The sequence below is a fragment of the Salvelinus namaycush genome, unplaced genomic scaffold (assembly GCF_016432855.1).
Source record: "Salvelinus namaycush isolate Seneca unplaced genomic scaffold, SaNama_1.0 Scaffold133, whole genome shotgun sequence".
In the NCBI taxonomy this organism is placed as follows: Eukaryota; Metazoa; Chordata; class Actinopteri; order Salmoniformes; family Salmonidae; genus Salvelinus; species Salvelinus namaycush.
The window spans coordinates 174,170-189,053 of record NW_024058042.1 but is presented as its reverse complement, the minus strand read 5'-3'; the positions used below and the strand labels follow the sequence as shown (position 1 = coordinate 189,053).

General features: G+C 45.3%; 1 protein-coding gene across 3 annotated transcripts in view; it reads left to right on the top strand.

Annotated features, from left to right (window-relative positions):
• LOC120036441 (ATP-dependent 6-phosphofructokinase, liver type-like) overlaps window positions 1-2,624 on the top strand; it is a 74,533-nt gene extending 71,909 nt beyond the window's left edge. For all 3 annotated transcript variants that reach the window (XM_038982877.1, XM_038982878.1, XM_038982876.1), the window contains one exon: window positions 60-2,624. In XM_038982877.1, the coding sequence (XP_038838805.1) occupies window positions 60-207 (148 nt within the window). In that variant the 3' untranslated portion in view covers window positions 208-2,624. The remainder of the gene's footprint in view (window positions 1-59) is intronic.
• Window positions 2,625-14,884: the final 12,260 nt, after the last annotated feature.

Here is a 14,884-nt window from a genome sequence, read left to right as displayed (position 1 = left end):
AGTGTGTGTCATTTTAGTCCCTAAGCAGACAGTTAAATCTCTCTCCCACCCCCCCGTAGGCACCGGATGCCCAAGGTCCAGTGGTGGCAGAACCTGCATCAGATTCTGAAGATGTTGGCCAAGCACCAGACCAGCTTCAGCGAGTACGTCCCTGGAGAGATGGAACATGTGACCCGACGCTCTCTCAGCATAGACACCGGCTTCTAGAACACATACTAACCTGGACTATAGACACTGGCTTCTAGAACACATACTAACCCTGGACTGGAGACACTGGCTTCTAGAACACATACTAACCTGGACTACCTAGACATCAGGCCCTTGTTATATCTGTACTGTGTAACATGTCGTCTAGTACACCAGATAAAACCGCTGTGTAACATGTCGTCTAGTACACCAGATAAAACCGCTGTGTAACATGTCGTCTAGTACACCAGATAAAACCACTGTGTAACATGTCGTCTAGTACACCAGATGAAACCACTATTTGGTCTATACTGGTTTAAAGGCTATTCTGATCACTATTTGGTCTATACTGGTTTAAAGGCACCTTATTCTTTGCAATTGTAATGAAAATGTTGTGTTGTGTGACAATCAAGCTGTCTTGTCATCTTGTGGGACCAACACATTTACGTTTTGTGGGACCAACACATTTACGTTTTGTGGGACCAACACATTTACGTTTTGTGGGACCAACACATTTACGTTTTGTCATCTTGTGGGACCAACACATTTACGTTTTGTCATCTTGTGGGACCAACACATTTACGTTTTGTGGGACCAACACATTTACGTTTTGTGGGACCAACACATTTACGTTTTGTGGGACCAACACATTTACGTTTTGTCATCTTGTGGGACCAACACATTTACGTTTTGTCATCTTGTTGGACCAACACATTTACGTTTTGTCATCTTGTGGGACCAACACATTTACGTTTTGTCATCTTGTGGGACCAACACATTTACGTTTTGTCATCTTGTGGGACCAACACATTTACGTTTTGTCATCTTGTGGGACCAACACATTTACGTTTTGTGGGACCAACACATTTACGTCTTGTTGGACCAACACATTTACGTCTTGTTGGACCAACACATTTACGTCTTGTTGGACCGACACATTTACGTCTTGTTGGACCAACACATTTACGTCTTGTGATCTTGTGGGACCAACACATTTACGTCTTGTGGGACCAACACATTAATTTTTGTGGGACCAACACATTTACGTTTTGTCATCTTGTGGGACCAACACATTTACGTTTTGTCATCTTGTTGGACCAACACATTTATGTTTTGTCATCTTGTGGGACCAACACATTTACGTCTTGTGGGACCAACACATTTACGTTTTGTGATCTTGTGGGACCAACACATTTACGTCTTGTCATCTTGTGGGACCAACACATTTACGTTTTGTGGGACCAACACATTTACGTTTTGTGATCTTGTGGGACCAACACATTTACGTCTTGTGGGACCAACACATTTACGTCTTGTGGGACCAACACATTTACGTCTTGTGGGACCAACACATTTACGTCTTGTGGGACCAACACATTTACGTCTTGTGGGACCAACACATTTACGTCTTGTGGGACCAACACATTTACGTTTTGTTATCTTGTGGGACCAACACATTTACGTCTTGTCATCTTGTTGGACCAACACATTTACGTTTTGTCATCTTGTGGGACCAACACATTTACGTTTTGTGGGACCAACACATTTACATTTTGTCATCTTGTGGGACCAATACATTTACGTTTTGTCATCTTGTGGGACCAACACATTTACGTCTTGTGGGACCAACACATTTACGTTTTGTTATCTTGTGGGACCAACACATTTACGTCTTGTCATCTTGTTGGACCAACACATTTACGTTTTGTCATCTTGTGGGACCAACACATTTACGTTTTGTGGGACCAACACATTTACATTTTGTCATCTTGTGGGACCAATACATTTACGTTTTGTCATCTTGTGGGACCAACACATTTACGTTTTGTCATCTTGTTGGACCAACACATTTACGTCTTGTCATCTTGTGGGACCAACACATTTACATTTTGTCATCTTGTTGGACCAACACATTTACGTTTTGTCATCTTGTGGGACCAACACATTTACGTTTTGTCATCTTGTTGGACCAACACATTTACGTTTTGTCATCTTGTGGGACCAACACATTTACGTCTTGTTGGACCAACACATTTACATTTTGTCATCTTGTGGGACCAACACATTTACGTCTTGTTGGACCAACACATTTACGTTTTGTCATCTTGTAGGACCAACACATTTACGTTTTGTCATCTTGTGGGACCAACACATTTACGTTTTGTCATCTTGTGGGACCAACACATTTATTCATTTATTTTACCTGTTATTTAACCTGGTATTGCCATGTTTGTGCCTACATGTAAACCTGAACAAATCACTGACATCTATACAGTCAATGTAGAACACTGGAAATCAGCTATTACTATTCTGGATGTGTCTGTCTGTACAAGATGTGTGGAATAGCAATAGTCGCCAAAATAGAAATGTGAATTAATGTCATTGTGATTAAAGATGCAATATAAAGTAATGTCATAAATAAAAACATTTGAAAGTTCTACTCAGATTATCAGATTTTATTTTAAATATAAATAGAACTGCGTTTTGAATAATATATGTTAACAATTGTTAATAAATAAGTATGCATATGTTATAATGAAAGATGGAACACTGAAGTTGACGTTTAGCTGTATCATTGTTGATCACTAAGAGATCACACCCCCCTCAGAGAGAGGGACACAGCTGCATGTGAGCTCTCACCATTTTCAATGTTTTTTTTTTACAAAAGGGTAGATTTGGAGTTGGATAAACTTGGATTTTTCAGCAGGTACATATGCAGGATGCTACCCTCCAAAGCATGGCCTTTCGCTCGAGATCAAAACTCCAAACTTACAACCTAATTTTGACCAGAATTAACCAGAGAGATTACTGCTTCCTAAGGTTTCCTTTTTCCAAGCTATATGGAGGGTGCTCTAGCCAACAAACAGCAGAGACCTGAGGACACCATCCAACCTGGAACTGAGTGAGGAGTGTTTGGTCTGATGCTATTTTGAAAGCCAAGAAGAAAAATAAATGAAAAATAAAGTACACTACAATGATATATTTTCTTTTATGGGGACTGAATGCTGAGTTAAGGCTCCCAGGCGTGGGACTGAATGCTGAGTTGAGGCTCCCAGGCTTGGGACTGAATGCTGAGTTGAGGCTCCCAGGCTTGGGACTGAATGCTGAGTTGAGGCTACCAGGCTTGGGACTGAATGCTGAGTTGAGGCTCCCAGGCTTGGGACTGAATACTGAGTTGAGGCTCCCAGGCTTGGGACTGAATGCTGAGTTAAGGCTCCCAGGCTTGGGACTGAATGCTGAGTTGAGGCTCCCAGGCTTGGGACTGAATGCTGAGTTGAGGCTCCCAGGCTTGGGACTGAATGCTGAGTTGAGGCTCCCAGGCTTGGGACTGAATGCTGAGTTGAGGCTCCCAGGCTTGGGACTGAATGCTGAGTTGAGGCTCCCAGGCGTGGGACTGAATGCTGAGTTGAGGCTCCCAGGCGTGGGACTGAATGCTGAGTTGAGGCTCCCAGGCTTGGGACTGAATGCTGAGTTGAGGCTCCCAGGCGTGGGACTGAATGCTGAGTTGAGGCTCCCAGGCGTGGGACTGAATGCTGAGTTGAGGCTCCCAGGCTTGGGACTGAATGCTGAGTTGAGGCTCCCAGGCTTGGGACTGAATGCTGAGTTGAGGCTCCCAGGCTTGGGACTGAATGCTGAGTTGAGGCTCCCAGGCTTGGGACTGAATGCTGAGTTGAGGCTCCCAGGCTTGGGACTGAATGCTGAGTTGAGGCTCCCAGGCTTGGGACTGAATGCTGAGTTGAGGCTCCCAGGCTTGGGACTGAATGCTGAGTTGAGGCTCCCAGGCTTGGGACTGAATGCTGAGTTGAGGCTCCCAGGCTTGGGACTGAATGCTGAGTTGAGGCTCCCAGGCTTGGGACTGAATGCTGAGTTGAGGCTCCCAGGCTTGGGACTGAATGCTGAGTTAAGGCTCCCAGGCGTGGGACTGAATGCTGAGTTGAGGCTCCCAGGCGTGGGACTGAATGCTGAGTTGAGGCTCCCAGGCTTGGGACTGAATGCTGAGTTGAGGCTCCCAGGCTTGGGACTGAATGCTGAGTTGAGGCTCCCAGGCTTGGGACTGAATACTGAGTTGAGGCTCCCAGGCTTGGGACTGAATGCTGAGTTGAGGCTCCCAGGCTTGGGTCTGAATGCTGAGTTGAGGCTCCCAGGCTTGGGTCTGAATGCTGAGTTGAGGCTCCCAGGCTTGGGTACTGAATGCTGAGTTGAGGCTCCCAGGCTTGGGACTGAATGCTGAGTTGAGGCTCCCAGGCTTGGGACTGAATGCTGAGTTGAGGCTCCCAGGCGTGGGACTGAATGCTGAGTTGAGGCTCCCAGGCTTGGGACTGAATGCTGAGTTGAGGCTCCCAGGCTTGGGACTGAATGCTGAGTTGAGGCTCCCAGGCTTGGGACTGAATGCTGAGTTGAGGCTCCCAGGCTTGGGACTGAATGCTGAGTTGAGGCTCCCAGGCTTGGGACTGAATGCTGAGTTGAGGCTCCCAGGCTTGGGACTGAATGCTGAGTTGAGGCTCCCAGGCTTGGGACTGAATGCTGAGTTGAGGCTCCCAGGCTTGGGACTGAATGCTGAGTTGAGGCTCCCAGGCTAGGCTTGGGACTGAATGCTGAGTTGAGGCTCCCAGGCTTGGGACTGAATGCTGAGTTGAGGCTCCCAGGCTTGGGACTGAATGCTGAGTTAAGGCTCCCAGGCGTGGGACTGAATGCTGAGTTGAGGCTCCCAGGCGTGGGACTGAATGCTGAGTTGAGGCTCCCAGGCTTGGGACTGAATGCTGAGTTGAGGCTCCCAGGCTTGGGACTGAATGCTGAGTTGAGGCTCCCAGGCTTGGGACTGAATACTGAGTTGAGGCTCCCAGGCTTGGGACTGAATGCTGAGTTAAGGCTCCCAGGCTTGGGACTGAATACTGAGTTGAGGCTCCCAGGCTTGGGACTGAATGCTGAGTTGAGGCTCCCAGGCTTGGGACTGAATGCTGAGTTGAGGCTCCCAGGCTTGGGACTGAATGCTGAGTTGAGGCTCCCAGGCTTGGGACTGAATGCTGAGTTGAGGCTCCCAGGCTTGGGACTGAATGCTGAGTTGAGGCTCCCAGGCTTGGGACTGAATGCTGAGTTGAGGCTCCCAGGCTTGGGACTGAATGCTGAGTTGAGGCTCCCAGGCTTGGGACTGAATGCTGAGTTGAGGCTCCCAGGCTTGGGACTGAATGCTGAGTTGAGGCTCCCAGGCTTGGGACTGAATGCTGAGTTAAGGCTCCCAGGCTTGGACAGACCAGATACACATTCAGCACTGAGATGTGAAGGAAAAGGTGTCGAGACCTTTGGGCCCAACAAGTGACTGGAGTCTCTTGTCAATAATCAACTGACTGGCTTTCTTGATGTCTATAGTATTCTCTCGGGTATGCAATCTGGTTTCCGCTCAGGTTAGGGATGTGTCACTGCAACCTTAAAGGTCCTCAATGATGTCACCATTGCCCTTGATTCTAAGCAATATTGTGCTGCTATTTTTATTGACTTGGCCAAAGCTTTTGATACAGTAGACCATTCCATTCTTGTGGGCCGGTTAAGGAGTATTGGTGTCTCTGAGGGGTCTTTGGCCTGGTTGCACACTGCACTCTTTGAGACAAGTAGTTAGCAAAAGTCAGAAAATCTGCTGTCTCAGCCACTGCCTGTCACCAAGGGAGTACCCCAAGGCTCGATCCTAAGCCCCACGCTCTTCTCAATTTACACCAACAACATAGCTCAGGCAGTAGGAAGCTCTCTCATCCATTTATATGCAGATGATACAGTCTTATACTCAGCAGGCCCCTCCCCAGATTTTGTGTTAAAAAGCTTTCTTAGTGTCCAACAAGCTTTCTCTACCCTTAACCTTGTTCTGAACACCTCCAAAACAAAGGTCATGTGGTTTGGTAAGAAGAACGCCCCTCTCCCCACAGGTGTGATTACTACCTCTGAGGGTTTAGAGCTTGAGGTCGTCACCTCATACAAGTACTTGGGAGTATGGCTAGACGGTACACTGTCCTTCTCTCAGCACATATCAAAGCTGCAGGCTAAAGTTAAATCTAGACTTGGTTTACTCTATCGTAATTGCTCCTCTTTCAGGCCAGCTGCCAAACTAACCCTGTTTCAGATGACCATCCTACCCATGCTAGATTACGGAGACATAATTTATAGATTGGCAGGTAAAGGTGCTCTCGAGTGGCTACATGTGCTTTACCATTCGGCCATCAGATTTACCACCAATGCTCCTTACAGGACACATCACTGCACTCCTCTGTAAACTGGTCATCTCTGTATACCCGTCGCAAGACCCACTGGTTGATGCTAGTTTATAAAACCCTCTTAGACCTCACTCCCCCCTCACTCCCCCCTATCTGAGATATCTACTGCAGCCCTCATCCTCCACATACAACACCCGTTCTGCCAGTCACATTCTGTTAAAGGTCCCCAGTTCATCGCTCCAGTGCCTTTCCGTTCACCTTCGCACCCCTGGGCCAGACTACACTCAATCAGAGGACCTACTGAAGAGATGAGTCTTCAGTAAAGACTTAAAGGTCGAGACCGAGTCTGCGTCTCTCACATGGATAGGCAGACCATTCCATAAAAATGGAGATCTATAGGAGAAAGCCCTGCCTCCAGCTGTTTGCTTAGAAATTCTAGGGACAATTAGGAGGCCTGCGTCTTGTAACCGTAGCGTACGTGTAGGTATGTACTGCAGGACCAAATCGGAAAGATAGGTAGGAGCAAGCCCATGTAATGCTTTGTAGGTTAGCAGTAAAAATCAGCCCTTGCCTTAACAGGAAGCCAGTGTAGAGAGGCTAGCACTGGAGTAATATAATCAAAGTTTTTGGTTCTAGTCAGGATTCTAGCAGCCGTGTTTAGCACTAACTGAAGTGACAAAAGCCTGAATTAGCATGTATAAGTTTCCGATTTTTGAAATGTCACGAAGATGGAAAAAAGCTGTCCTTGTAATATTCTTGATATGTTTGTCAAAAGAGAGATCAGGGTCCAGAGTAACACCGAGGTCTTTCAGTTTTATTTGAGACGACTGTGCAACCATCAAGATGAATTATCAGATCCACCACCCTGCTTCCCTCTACACTCAACTCATTCTCGGCTGTCATCACCTGGCACCGCAATTGATTCACCCTCACTCTGGTCATATTCAACTTCCTTTTCTAGCTCTTCCAGAAGTCCTGTGCAATCCTCCATTCCATATTCACTCAGGATGTATTTCCCTTTTCTTCTGTTTCCCTTGTCTGCTATCTTCTCCTTCACCAAGTCTTCAAGAAGGTTTCTACAATCCCCTGCTTCCAGTGGCTGTCATTGTTTTAGCACTTTTTTTTAGGGGGGAGAGCTTGCCTGTTTTGCATGTTATTTTGGCATTAATACATGTCACATATCAGTATCAATGTAAAAAAAAAAAAAACATGTATAATGAGTTAATAAAGCCGCATTCAAACATGGTCTCTGTTTTGTTTTCTTGAGTAAAGCAGCTCCAACATGCAGCTGATTCAGCCTTGCTTAGTGATTTCTGTGGTGGTGGGGCGAGCCAGCAGACAATAGGAACATTGCGCCGTGATTGGCTCAGTGTTCTGTCACTCATGGGGACTCTACGTCATTGTCAAGTCTAAGGGTAGAGCAAAAAAATTCAAGCCCCTTGGGTGCTGCCATAGAGTTACATAAGTGCCCATCCAAGAAGGCTCAAGGTCATTGGCCACAGACAAAAGGACGTCAAATCACGTTATATCTACCGTAGCTTTGATTGGACTGATCATGTCAACATAGTACTTTCAAAATCTTAGCTAGCAGTCATCATCATGAATCACGTCGACAAGCTACTGGCATGTCCTTTTCAATCCTTGTCATATGAAGAGAAATAATGAAGAGAAACTATAGATAAAACGAATTGGTGCTCATCGGCCATTGGACATAAACATTACACAACAAGGTGGAAATCGCAAATTCAACAATGAGTGGTTTGGAAGGAATCGGTGACAGTGGCTTTATGGTTCCTAATTTGGGATTAAGGGCCTCTTGTACAAGTTTAAAATGATTAACATTCAACATTGGCCATGCTGTCAATGAAGCATGATTTGTGCCGCGCTCAAAACAACTGTTAACTCGGAACTGAGAGAACTTGAACTCACTGAGTTCAAGACAACTGGGAAGTCGGGAATAAACGAGCTCCGACTGGGAAAAATACATTTTGAACGGTTATCCAACTCGGATTTGTAAAATCCAGCCTCTTTCTAGAGCTACGACCTGAAGATCAATGACGTCATCATTCGACCTTGTTTTTCCCCCAGAGTTCCCAATTGTTTTGAAAGCACCATAAATCCAGAGAATGCCAGACTTTAATGACAAAATTTTGCCCACGAAGGACCACCGCGCCACCTTCCTGTTCAAGTGAGCAGAGCACAACAAGGTGAGTCCAAAAATGTATTGTATGCTGCTCTATAAATGATGTAATATGCCAGGGAGATATGTATACTGTAGCTAAGAAAGTAATACTAAGTGTCTGTTGTGTAGTAAGATGTTAGTAGCCCATGTGCATCACCCTAATAATTTGGTCTATTTTCACCTCTTAATTTCACATACTGTTCTGACTTGGTGTTGCACATGTAGCCTATAACCTGTTTTAGAGAAATGTAATCATATAATATTGAATGTTGTAAGAGCTTTCATTGTCTGCTTATATGCCCCCTTAATTTATCCTACGGTTCTGACTTGGTGTACAGGGAGAATACTGTAAGAACGGCCTATGTTCTGAATTCTGTCGCTGTACATTTCAAAAGTGCTAAACAAATAGTTATATTGTCTATGTCCGTCTAATGTCTTTATCAAAATTACAGATTGCCTCTTATCTACTTGTCGTCCCCTCATGCCATAGTTTGTACATCTCAATTGTCATTAGAAACCACATTTATTTAAGCAAGTCAGCCATATCAGCTATGTTTTTTTTTATTTTTAAATCAAATCAAATGTATTTATAAAGCCCTTCTTACATCAGCTGATATCTCAAAGTGCTGTACAGAAACCCAGTCTAAAACCCCAAACAGCAAACAATGCAGGTGTAGAAGCACGGCAGTAAATTAGTCTGAATTAACTGTTTCACTGCCAGACAAGGCTCCGCTGATAGCCAGGTGTAGCAATGGTAAAATGTTGGGACTGCTGTTGGGACATCTTTATACAGGCCCTAACAGTTTGTGGGCACCGTTTGTCACCGTTATAGTGCAATTCATGTATTGTTTAGTGTTGTGCAGTGGTTTTGCTGGCATGCGTCCCACTTATTTAATTTTTTGTCCCACCAAGATTGATATGCTAAAATCGCCACTGCCCGCTTCATATTTATTCATAATATGTTCCAGTTTCTTCCTTTTTCCCTTGTCCGCCATCTTCAACCCATCCGCAGTCCTCTCCCAGGCAAACCTTGCTGTGGATTAGCGTTTTCATCGCAGTTCCATATCTACACGGGATTGGCCAGGACAGCGGTGGAGGGGCGGGGTTAGTGGTATTCTGGAATACAGTTTACGACGCCCATCTGGAATCCCACACCCAGGGTTGCCACAGTCGCAGTTTTCTGCCAAATTGGGCTACTTTGAAAACGCTGTTGCGGTTGAAAATGTATTGTTAAACGGGTTGCCGGTTTTTGGGCTACTAAATTGCACAGCGGCCGCCATGGCATTTCTCAGGCAGGAGCAGGTTGTTGCTGAATGAGTGGGTGGTGGGGAGGGCCGGCGGTGCTTGAGTCAGAGGAGGCCGAGCAGCGCACGACATGACAACGTTTTAGGCTATTTAACTTGTTAACTTAACGCGCAAGTGGACATTTTGAAAATGGGAGGTTATGGAGCTCCCTGTTATGAGGGAAAGTCCTCCATGAAATTGACATTAAATGTGGAGAATGATACATTTGCATCTGTTGGCCATCAAGTAGCCTATTCATTTATATGCCATAGTAGGCCACCTCTTGATTCATGGGTTGATGTTAAAATGACGATACCACTGGAGTCATTGCAAATCAATTTGTTCCACTTGTGTAGCCCACCTGGAGCTGGAAAACGCATTTAATAAATAGCTTCAGTGTATTGTTGTTGTAACCTTGTGTTATTATGCTATTTAGGCTATTGATGGCCTTGTTTAGATCATTAAATTGTCCGTTATCAAATCTCTGTCACAAATTGACAGTAACAGTCAGTCAGATGAGGCTAAAGGGAAAACAAAAACAAAAGCTCTGGCTGTTGTTGATGTAACGGATGTGAAATGGCTAGCTAGTTAGCGGGTACGCGCTACTAGCGTTTCAATCAGTTACGTCACTTGCTTTGAAACCTAGAAGTAGTGTTGCACCTTGCTCTGCAAGGGCCGTGGCTTTTGTGGAGCGATGGGTAACGACGCTTCGTGGGTGTCAGTTGTTGATGTGTGCAGAGGGTCCCTGGTTCGCGCCCGTGTCGGGGCGAGGGGACGGTTTAAAGTTATACTGTTACATTGACAAGCACATTTGGTTCGTATACATATTATTATTTAATTCAGTGATTGAAATGATGAACACATCCTCAGTAGTCTGTTCCAGCAGAAACGCAAGTACTTCTTACCTCGAAATCGCCAAACTATTCATGTTGAATAAATGACTCTGTTAATTTGTAGACTACTGTAGGCTACAGTAGACTACTGTAGACTAATGTAGACTACTGTAGGCTATTGTAGACTACTCTAGGCTACTCTAGACTACTCTAGACTACTCTAGACTACTCTAGACTACTCTAGACTACTCTAGGCTACTGTAGACCACTGTAGACCGCTGTAGACTGCTGTAGACTACTCTAGACTACTCTAGACTACTCTAGGCTACTGTAGGCTACTGTAGACTACTGTAGACTACTGTAGACTACTGTAGACTACTCTAGACTACTCTAGGCTACTGTAGGCTACTGTAGGCTACTGTAGACTACTGTAGACTACTGTAGACTACTGTAGACTACTATAGACTACTGTAGGCTACTCTAGACCACTGTAGACTACTCTAGACTACTCTAGACTACTGTAGACTACTGTAGACTACTCTAGACTACTGTAGACTACTGTAGACTACTATAGGCTACTGTAGACTACTGTAGACCACTGTAGACTACTGTAGACTACTCTAGACTACTCTAGGCTACTCTAGGCTACTCTAGACTACTCTAGACTACTCTAGGCTACTGTAGACCACTGTAGACTACTGTAGACTACTCTAGACTACTCTAGGCTACTGTAGACCACTGTAGACCACTGTAGACTACTCTAGGCTACTGTAGACCACTGTAGACTACTCTAGGCTACTGTAGACTACTGTAGGCTACTGTAGGCTACTGTAGGCTACTGTAGACTACTGTAGACTACTGTAGGCTACTCTAGACTACTGTAGACTACTCTAGACTGCTGTAGACTATCTGATATGAGATGTAGACCTATCAGGGGCTATAGGCTAAATACATATAACTAAGCAAACCATGGCAAAGTTGAATTACAATCATAAACCCAGATTTTAGTATGTAGCCTATGCCTATTGAAATGAGAGGTCAATCTCACAAATGGGCCATTTATAACTGTTTTTAGTCTTAACATCTGGCACATAATAATAGCACAATTGCCAGAAAATAGCCTAACATTCATTTTTTAAATTCGTCAAAATGTTTCTTTCTCAGAGTTTTCCTCTGTCCAACTCAGATTTATCAGATTTATCTATAGTTATGCACATACGTAAAATTGATTTATTTACAATTATAAACTTGGTTTGAGCCATGAATGCTGATTGGACTAAAACTGTGGTATATCAGACCGTATACAATGGGTATGACAAAAAAAAAGACTTTTTTTACATTGGTAAACAGTTTATAATAGCCCCCTGTGGGTTTGTGGTATATGGCCAATATACGGCTGTGTCCAGGCACTCCACGTTGTGTCATGTTAAGAACACATTTTATTTGTCACATGCGCCGAATACAACAGGTGTAGTAGACCTTACAGTGGAATGCTTACTTACAAGCCCTTAACCAACAATGCAGTTTTAAGAAAAATACCTAAAAAAAAAAGAAATGTCACAAATCATTAAAGACCAGCAGTAAAATAACAATAGCGAGGCTATATACAGGGGGTACCGGTACAGAGTCAATGTGCGGGGGCACCGGTTAGTGGAGGTAATTAAGGTAAAATATATACATGTGGGTAGAGTTATTAAAATGACTATGCATAGATAATAACAGAGAGTAGCAGCAGTGTGGGGTGGCCATGCAAATAGTCTGGGTAGCCATTTCATTAGATGATCAGCAGTCTTATGGCTTGGGGGTAGAAGCTGTTTAGAAGCCTCTTGGACCTAGACTTGGTGCGCTGGTACTGCTTGCCATGCGGTAGCAGAGAGAACAGTCTATGACTAGGGTGGCTGTAGTCTTTGACAATTTTTAGGGCCTTCCTCTGACACCGCCTGGTATAGAGGTCCTGGATGGCAGGAAGCTTGGCCCCAGTGATGTACTGGGCTGTACGCACTACCCTCTGTAGTGCCTTGTGGTCGGAGGCAGAGCAGTTGCCGTACCAGGCAGTGATGCAACCAGTCAGGATGCTCTCGATGGTGCAGCTGTAGAACCTTTTGAGGATCTGAGGACCCATGCGAAATCTTTTCAGTCTCCTCAGGGAGGGAATAGGTTTTGTCATGCCCTCTTCACGACTGTCTTGGTGTGTTTGGACCATGTTAGTTTGTTGGTGATGTGGACACCAAAGAACTTGAAGCTCTCAACCTGCTCCACTACACCCGTCGATGAGAATGGGGGCATGCCCTGTCCTCCTTTTCCTGTAGTCCACAATCACAAGTCTTGATCACGTTTAGGGAGAGGTTGTTGTCCTGGCACCACACTGTCAGGTCTCTGACCTCCTCCCTATATGCTGTCTCGTTGTTGTCGGTGATCAGGCCTACCACTTTTGTCATCGGCAAACTTAATGGAGTCGTGCCTGGCTGTGCAGTCATGAGTGAACAGGGAGTACAGGAGGGGACTGAGCACGCACCCCTGGGGAGCTCCAGTGTTGAGGATCGGCGTGGCAGATGTGTTGCTGCCTACCCTTTCCACCTGGGTGCGGCCCGTTAAGAAGTCCAGGATCCAGTTGCAGAGGGAGGTGTTTAGTCCCAGGGTCCTTAGCTTAGTGATGAGCTTTGAGGGCACTATGGTGTTGAACGTTGAGCTGTAGTCAATGAATAGCATTCTCACGTAAGTGCTCCTTTTGTCCAGGTGGGAAAGGGCGGTGTGGAGTGCAATAGAGATTGCATCATATGTGGATCTGTTGGGGCGGTATGCAAATTGGAGTGGGTCTAGGGTTTCTGGGATAATGGTGTTGATGTGAGCCATGACCAGCCTTTCAAAGCACTTCATGGCTACAGATGTGAGTGCTACAGGTCAGTAGTCATTTAGGCAGGTTACCTTTGTGTTCTTGGGCACAGGGACTATGGTGGTTTGCTTGAAACATGTTGGTATTACAGACTCGGACAGGGAGAGGTTGAAAATGTCAGTGAAGACACTTGCCAGTGGGTCAGCGCATACTCGGAGTACACATCCTGATAATCCGTCTGGCCCTGCGGCCTTGTGAATGTTGACCTGTTTAAAGGTCTTACTCACATCGGCTGCGGAGAGTTTGAATCACACAGTCGTCCGGAACAGCTGATGCTCTCATGCATGTTTCAGTGTTACTTGCCTCGAAGTGAGCATAGAATAAATGTAGCTCGTCTGGTAGGCTTGTGTCACTGGGCAGCTCTCGGCTGTGCTTCCCTTTGTCATCTGTAATAGTTTGCAAGCCGACGTGTCGGAGCCAGTGTAGTATGATTCAATCTTAGTCCTGTATTGAGGCTTTGCCTGTTTGATGGTTTGTCGGAGGACATAGCGGGATTTCTTATAAGCTTCCGGGTTAGAGTCCCGCTCCTTGAAAGCGGCAGCTCTACCCTTTAGCTCAGTGCGGATGTTACCTGTAATCCATGGCTTATGGTTGGGGAATGTACGTGCAGTCACTGTGGGGACGACATCATCGATGCACTTATTGAAGAAGCCAGTGACTGATGTGGTGTACTCCTCAATGCCATTGGCAGAATCCCGGAACATATTCCAGTCTGTGATAACAAAACAGTCCTGTAGCTTAGCATCTGCTTCATCTGACCACTTTTTTATTGATCTAGTCACTGATGCTTCATGCTTTAATTTTTGCTTGTACGCAGGAATCAGGAGGATAGTATTATGTTCAGATTTGCCAAATGGATGGTGAGGGAGAGTTTTGTATGTGTCTCTGTGTGTGTGGAGTAAAGGTGGTCCAGAATTTTTTTCTCCCTCTGGTTGCACATTTGGTAAAACTGATTTAAGTTTCCCTGCATTAAAGTCCCCGGCCACTAGGAGCGCCACCTCTGGATGAGCGTTTTCTTGTTTGCTTATGGCGGAATACAGCTCATTGAGTGCGGTCTTAGTACCAGCATCGGTCTGTGGTGGTAAATAGACAGTTACGAAGAATATAGATGAAAACTCTCTTGGTAAATAGTGTGGTCTACAGCTTATCATGCGATACTCTACCTCAGGTGAGCAGAACCTCGAGACTTCTTTAGATATCGTGCACCAGCTGTTGTTTACAAATATACATGGACCCCTTTTCTTACCAGAGGCTGCTGTTCTATCCTGCTGATACAGTGTATAACCCGCCACCCCTTGTCTTACCA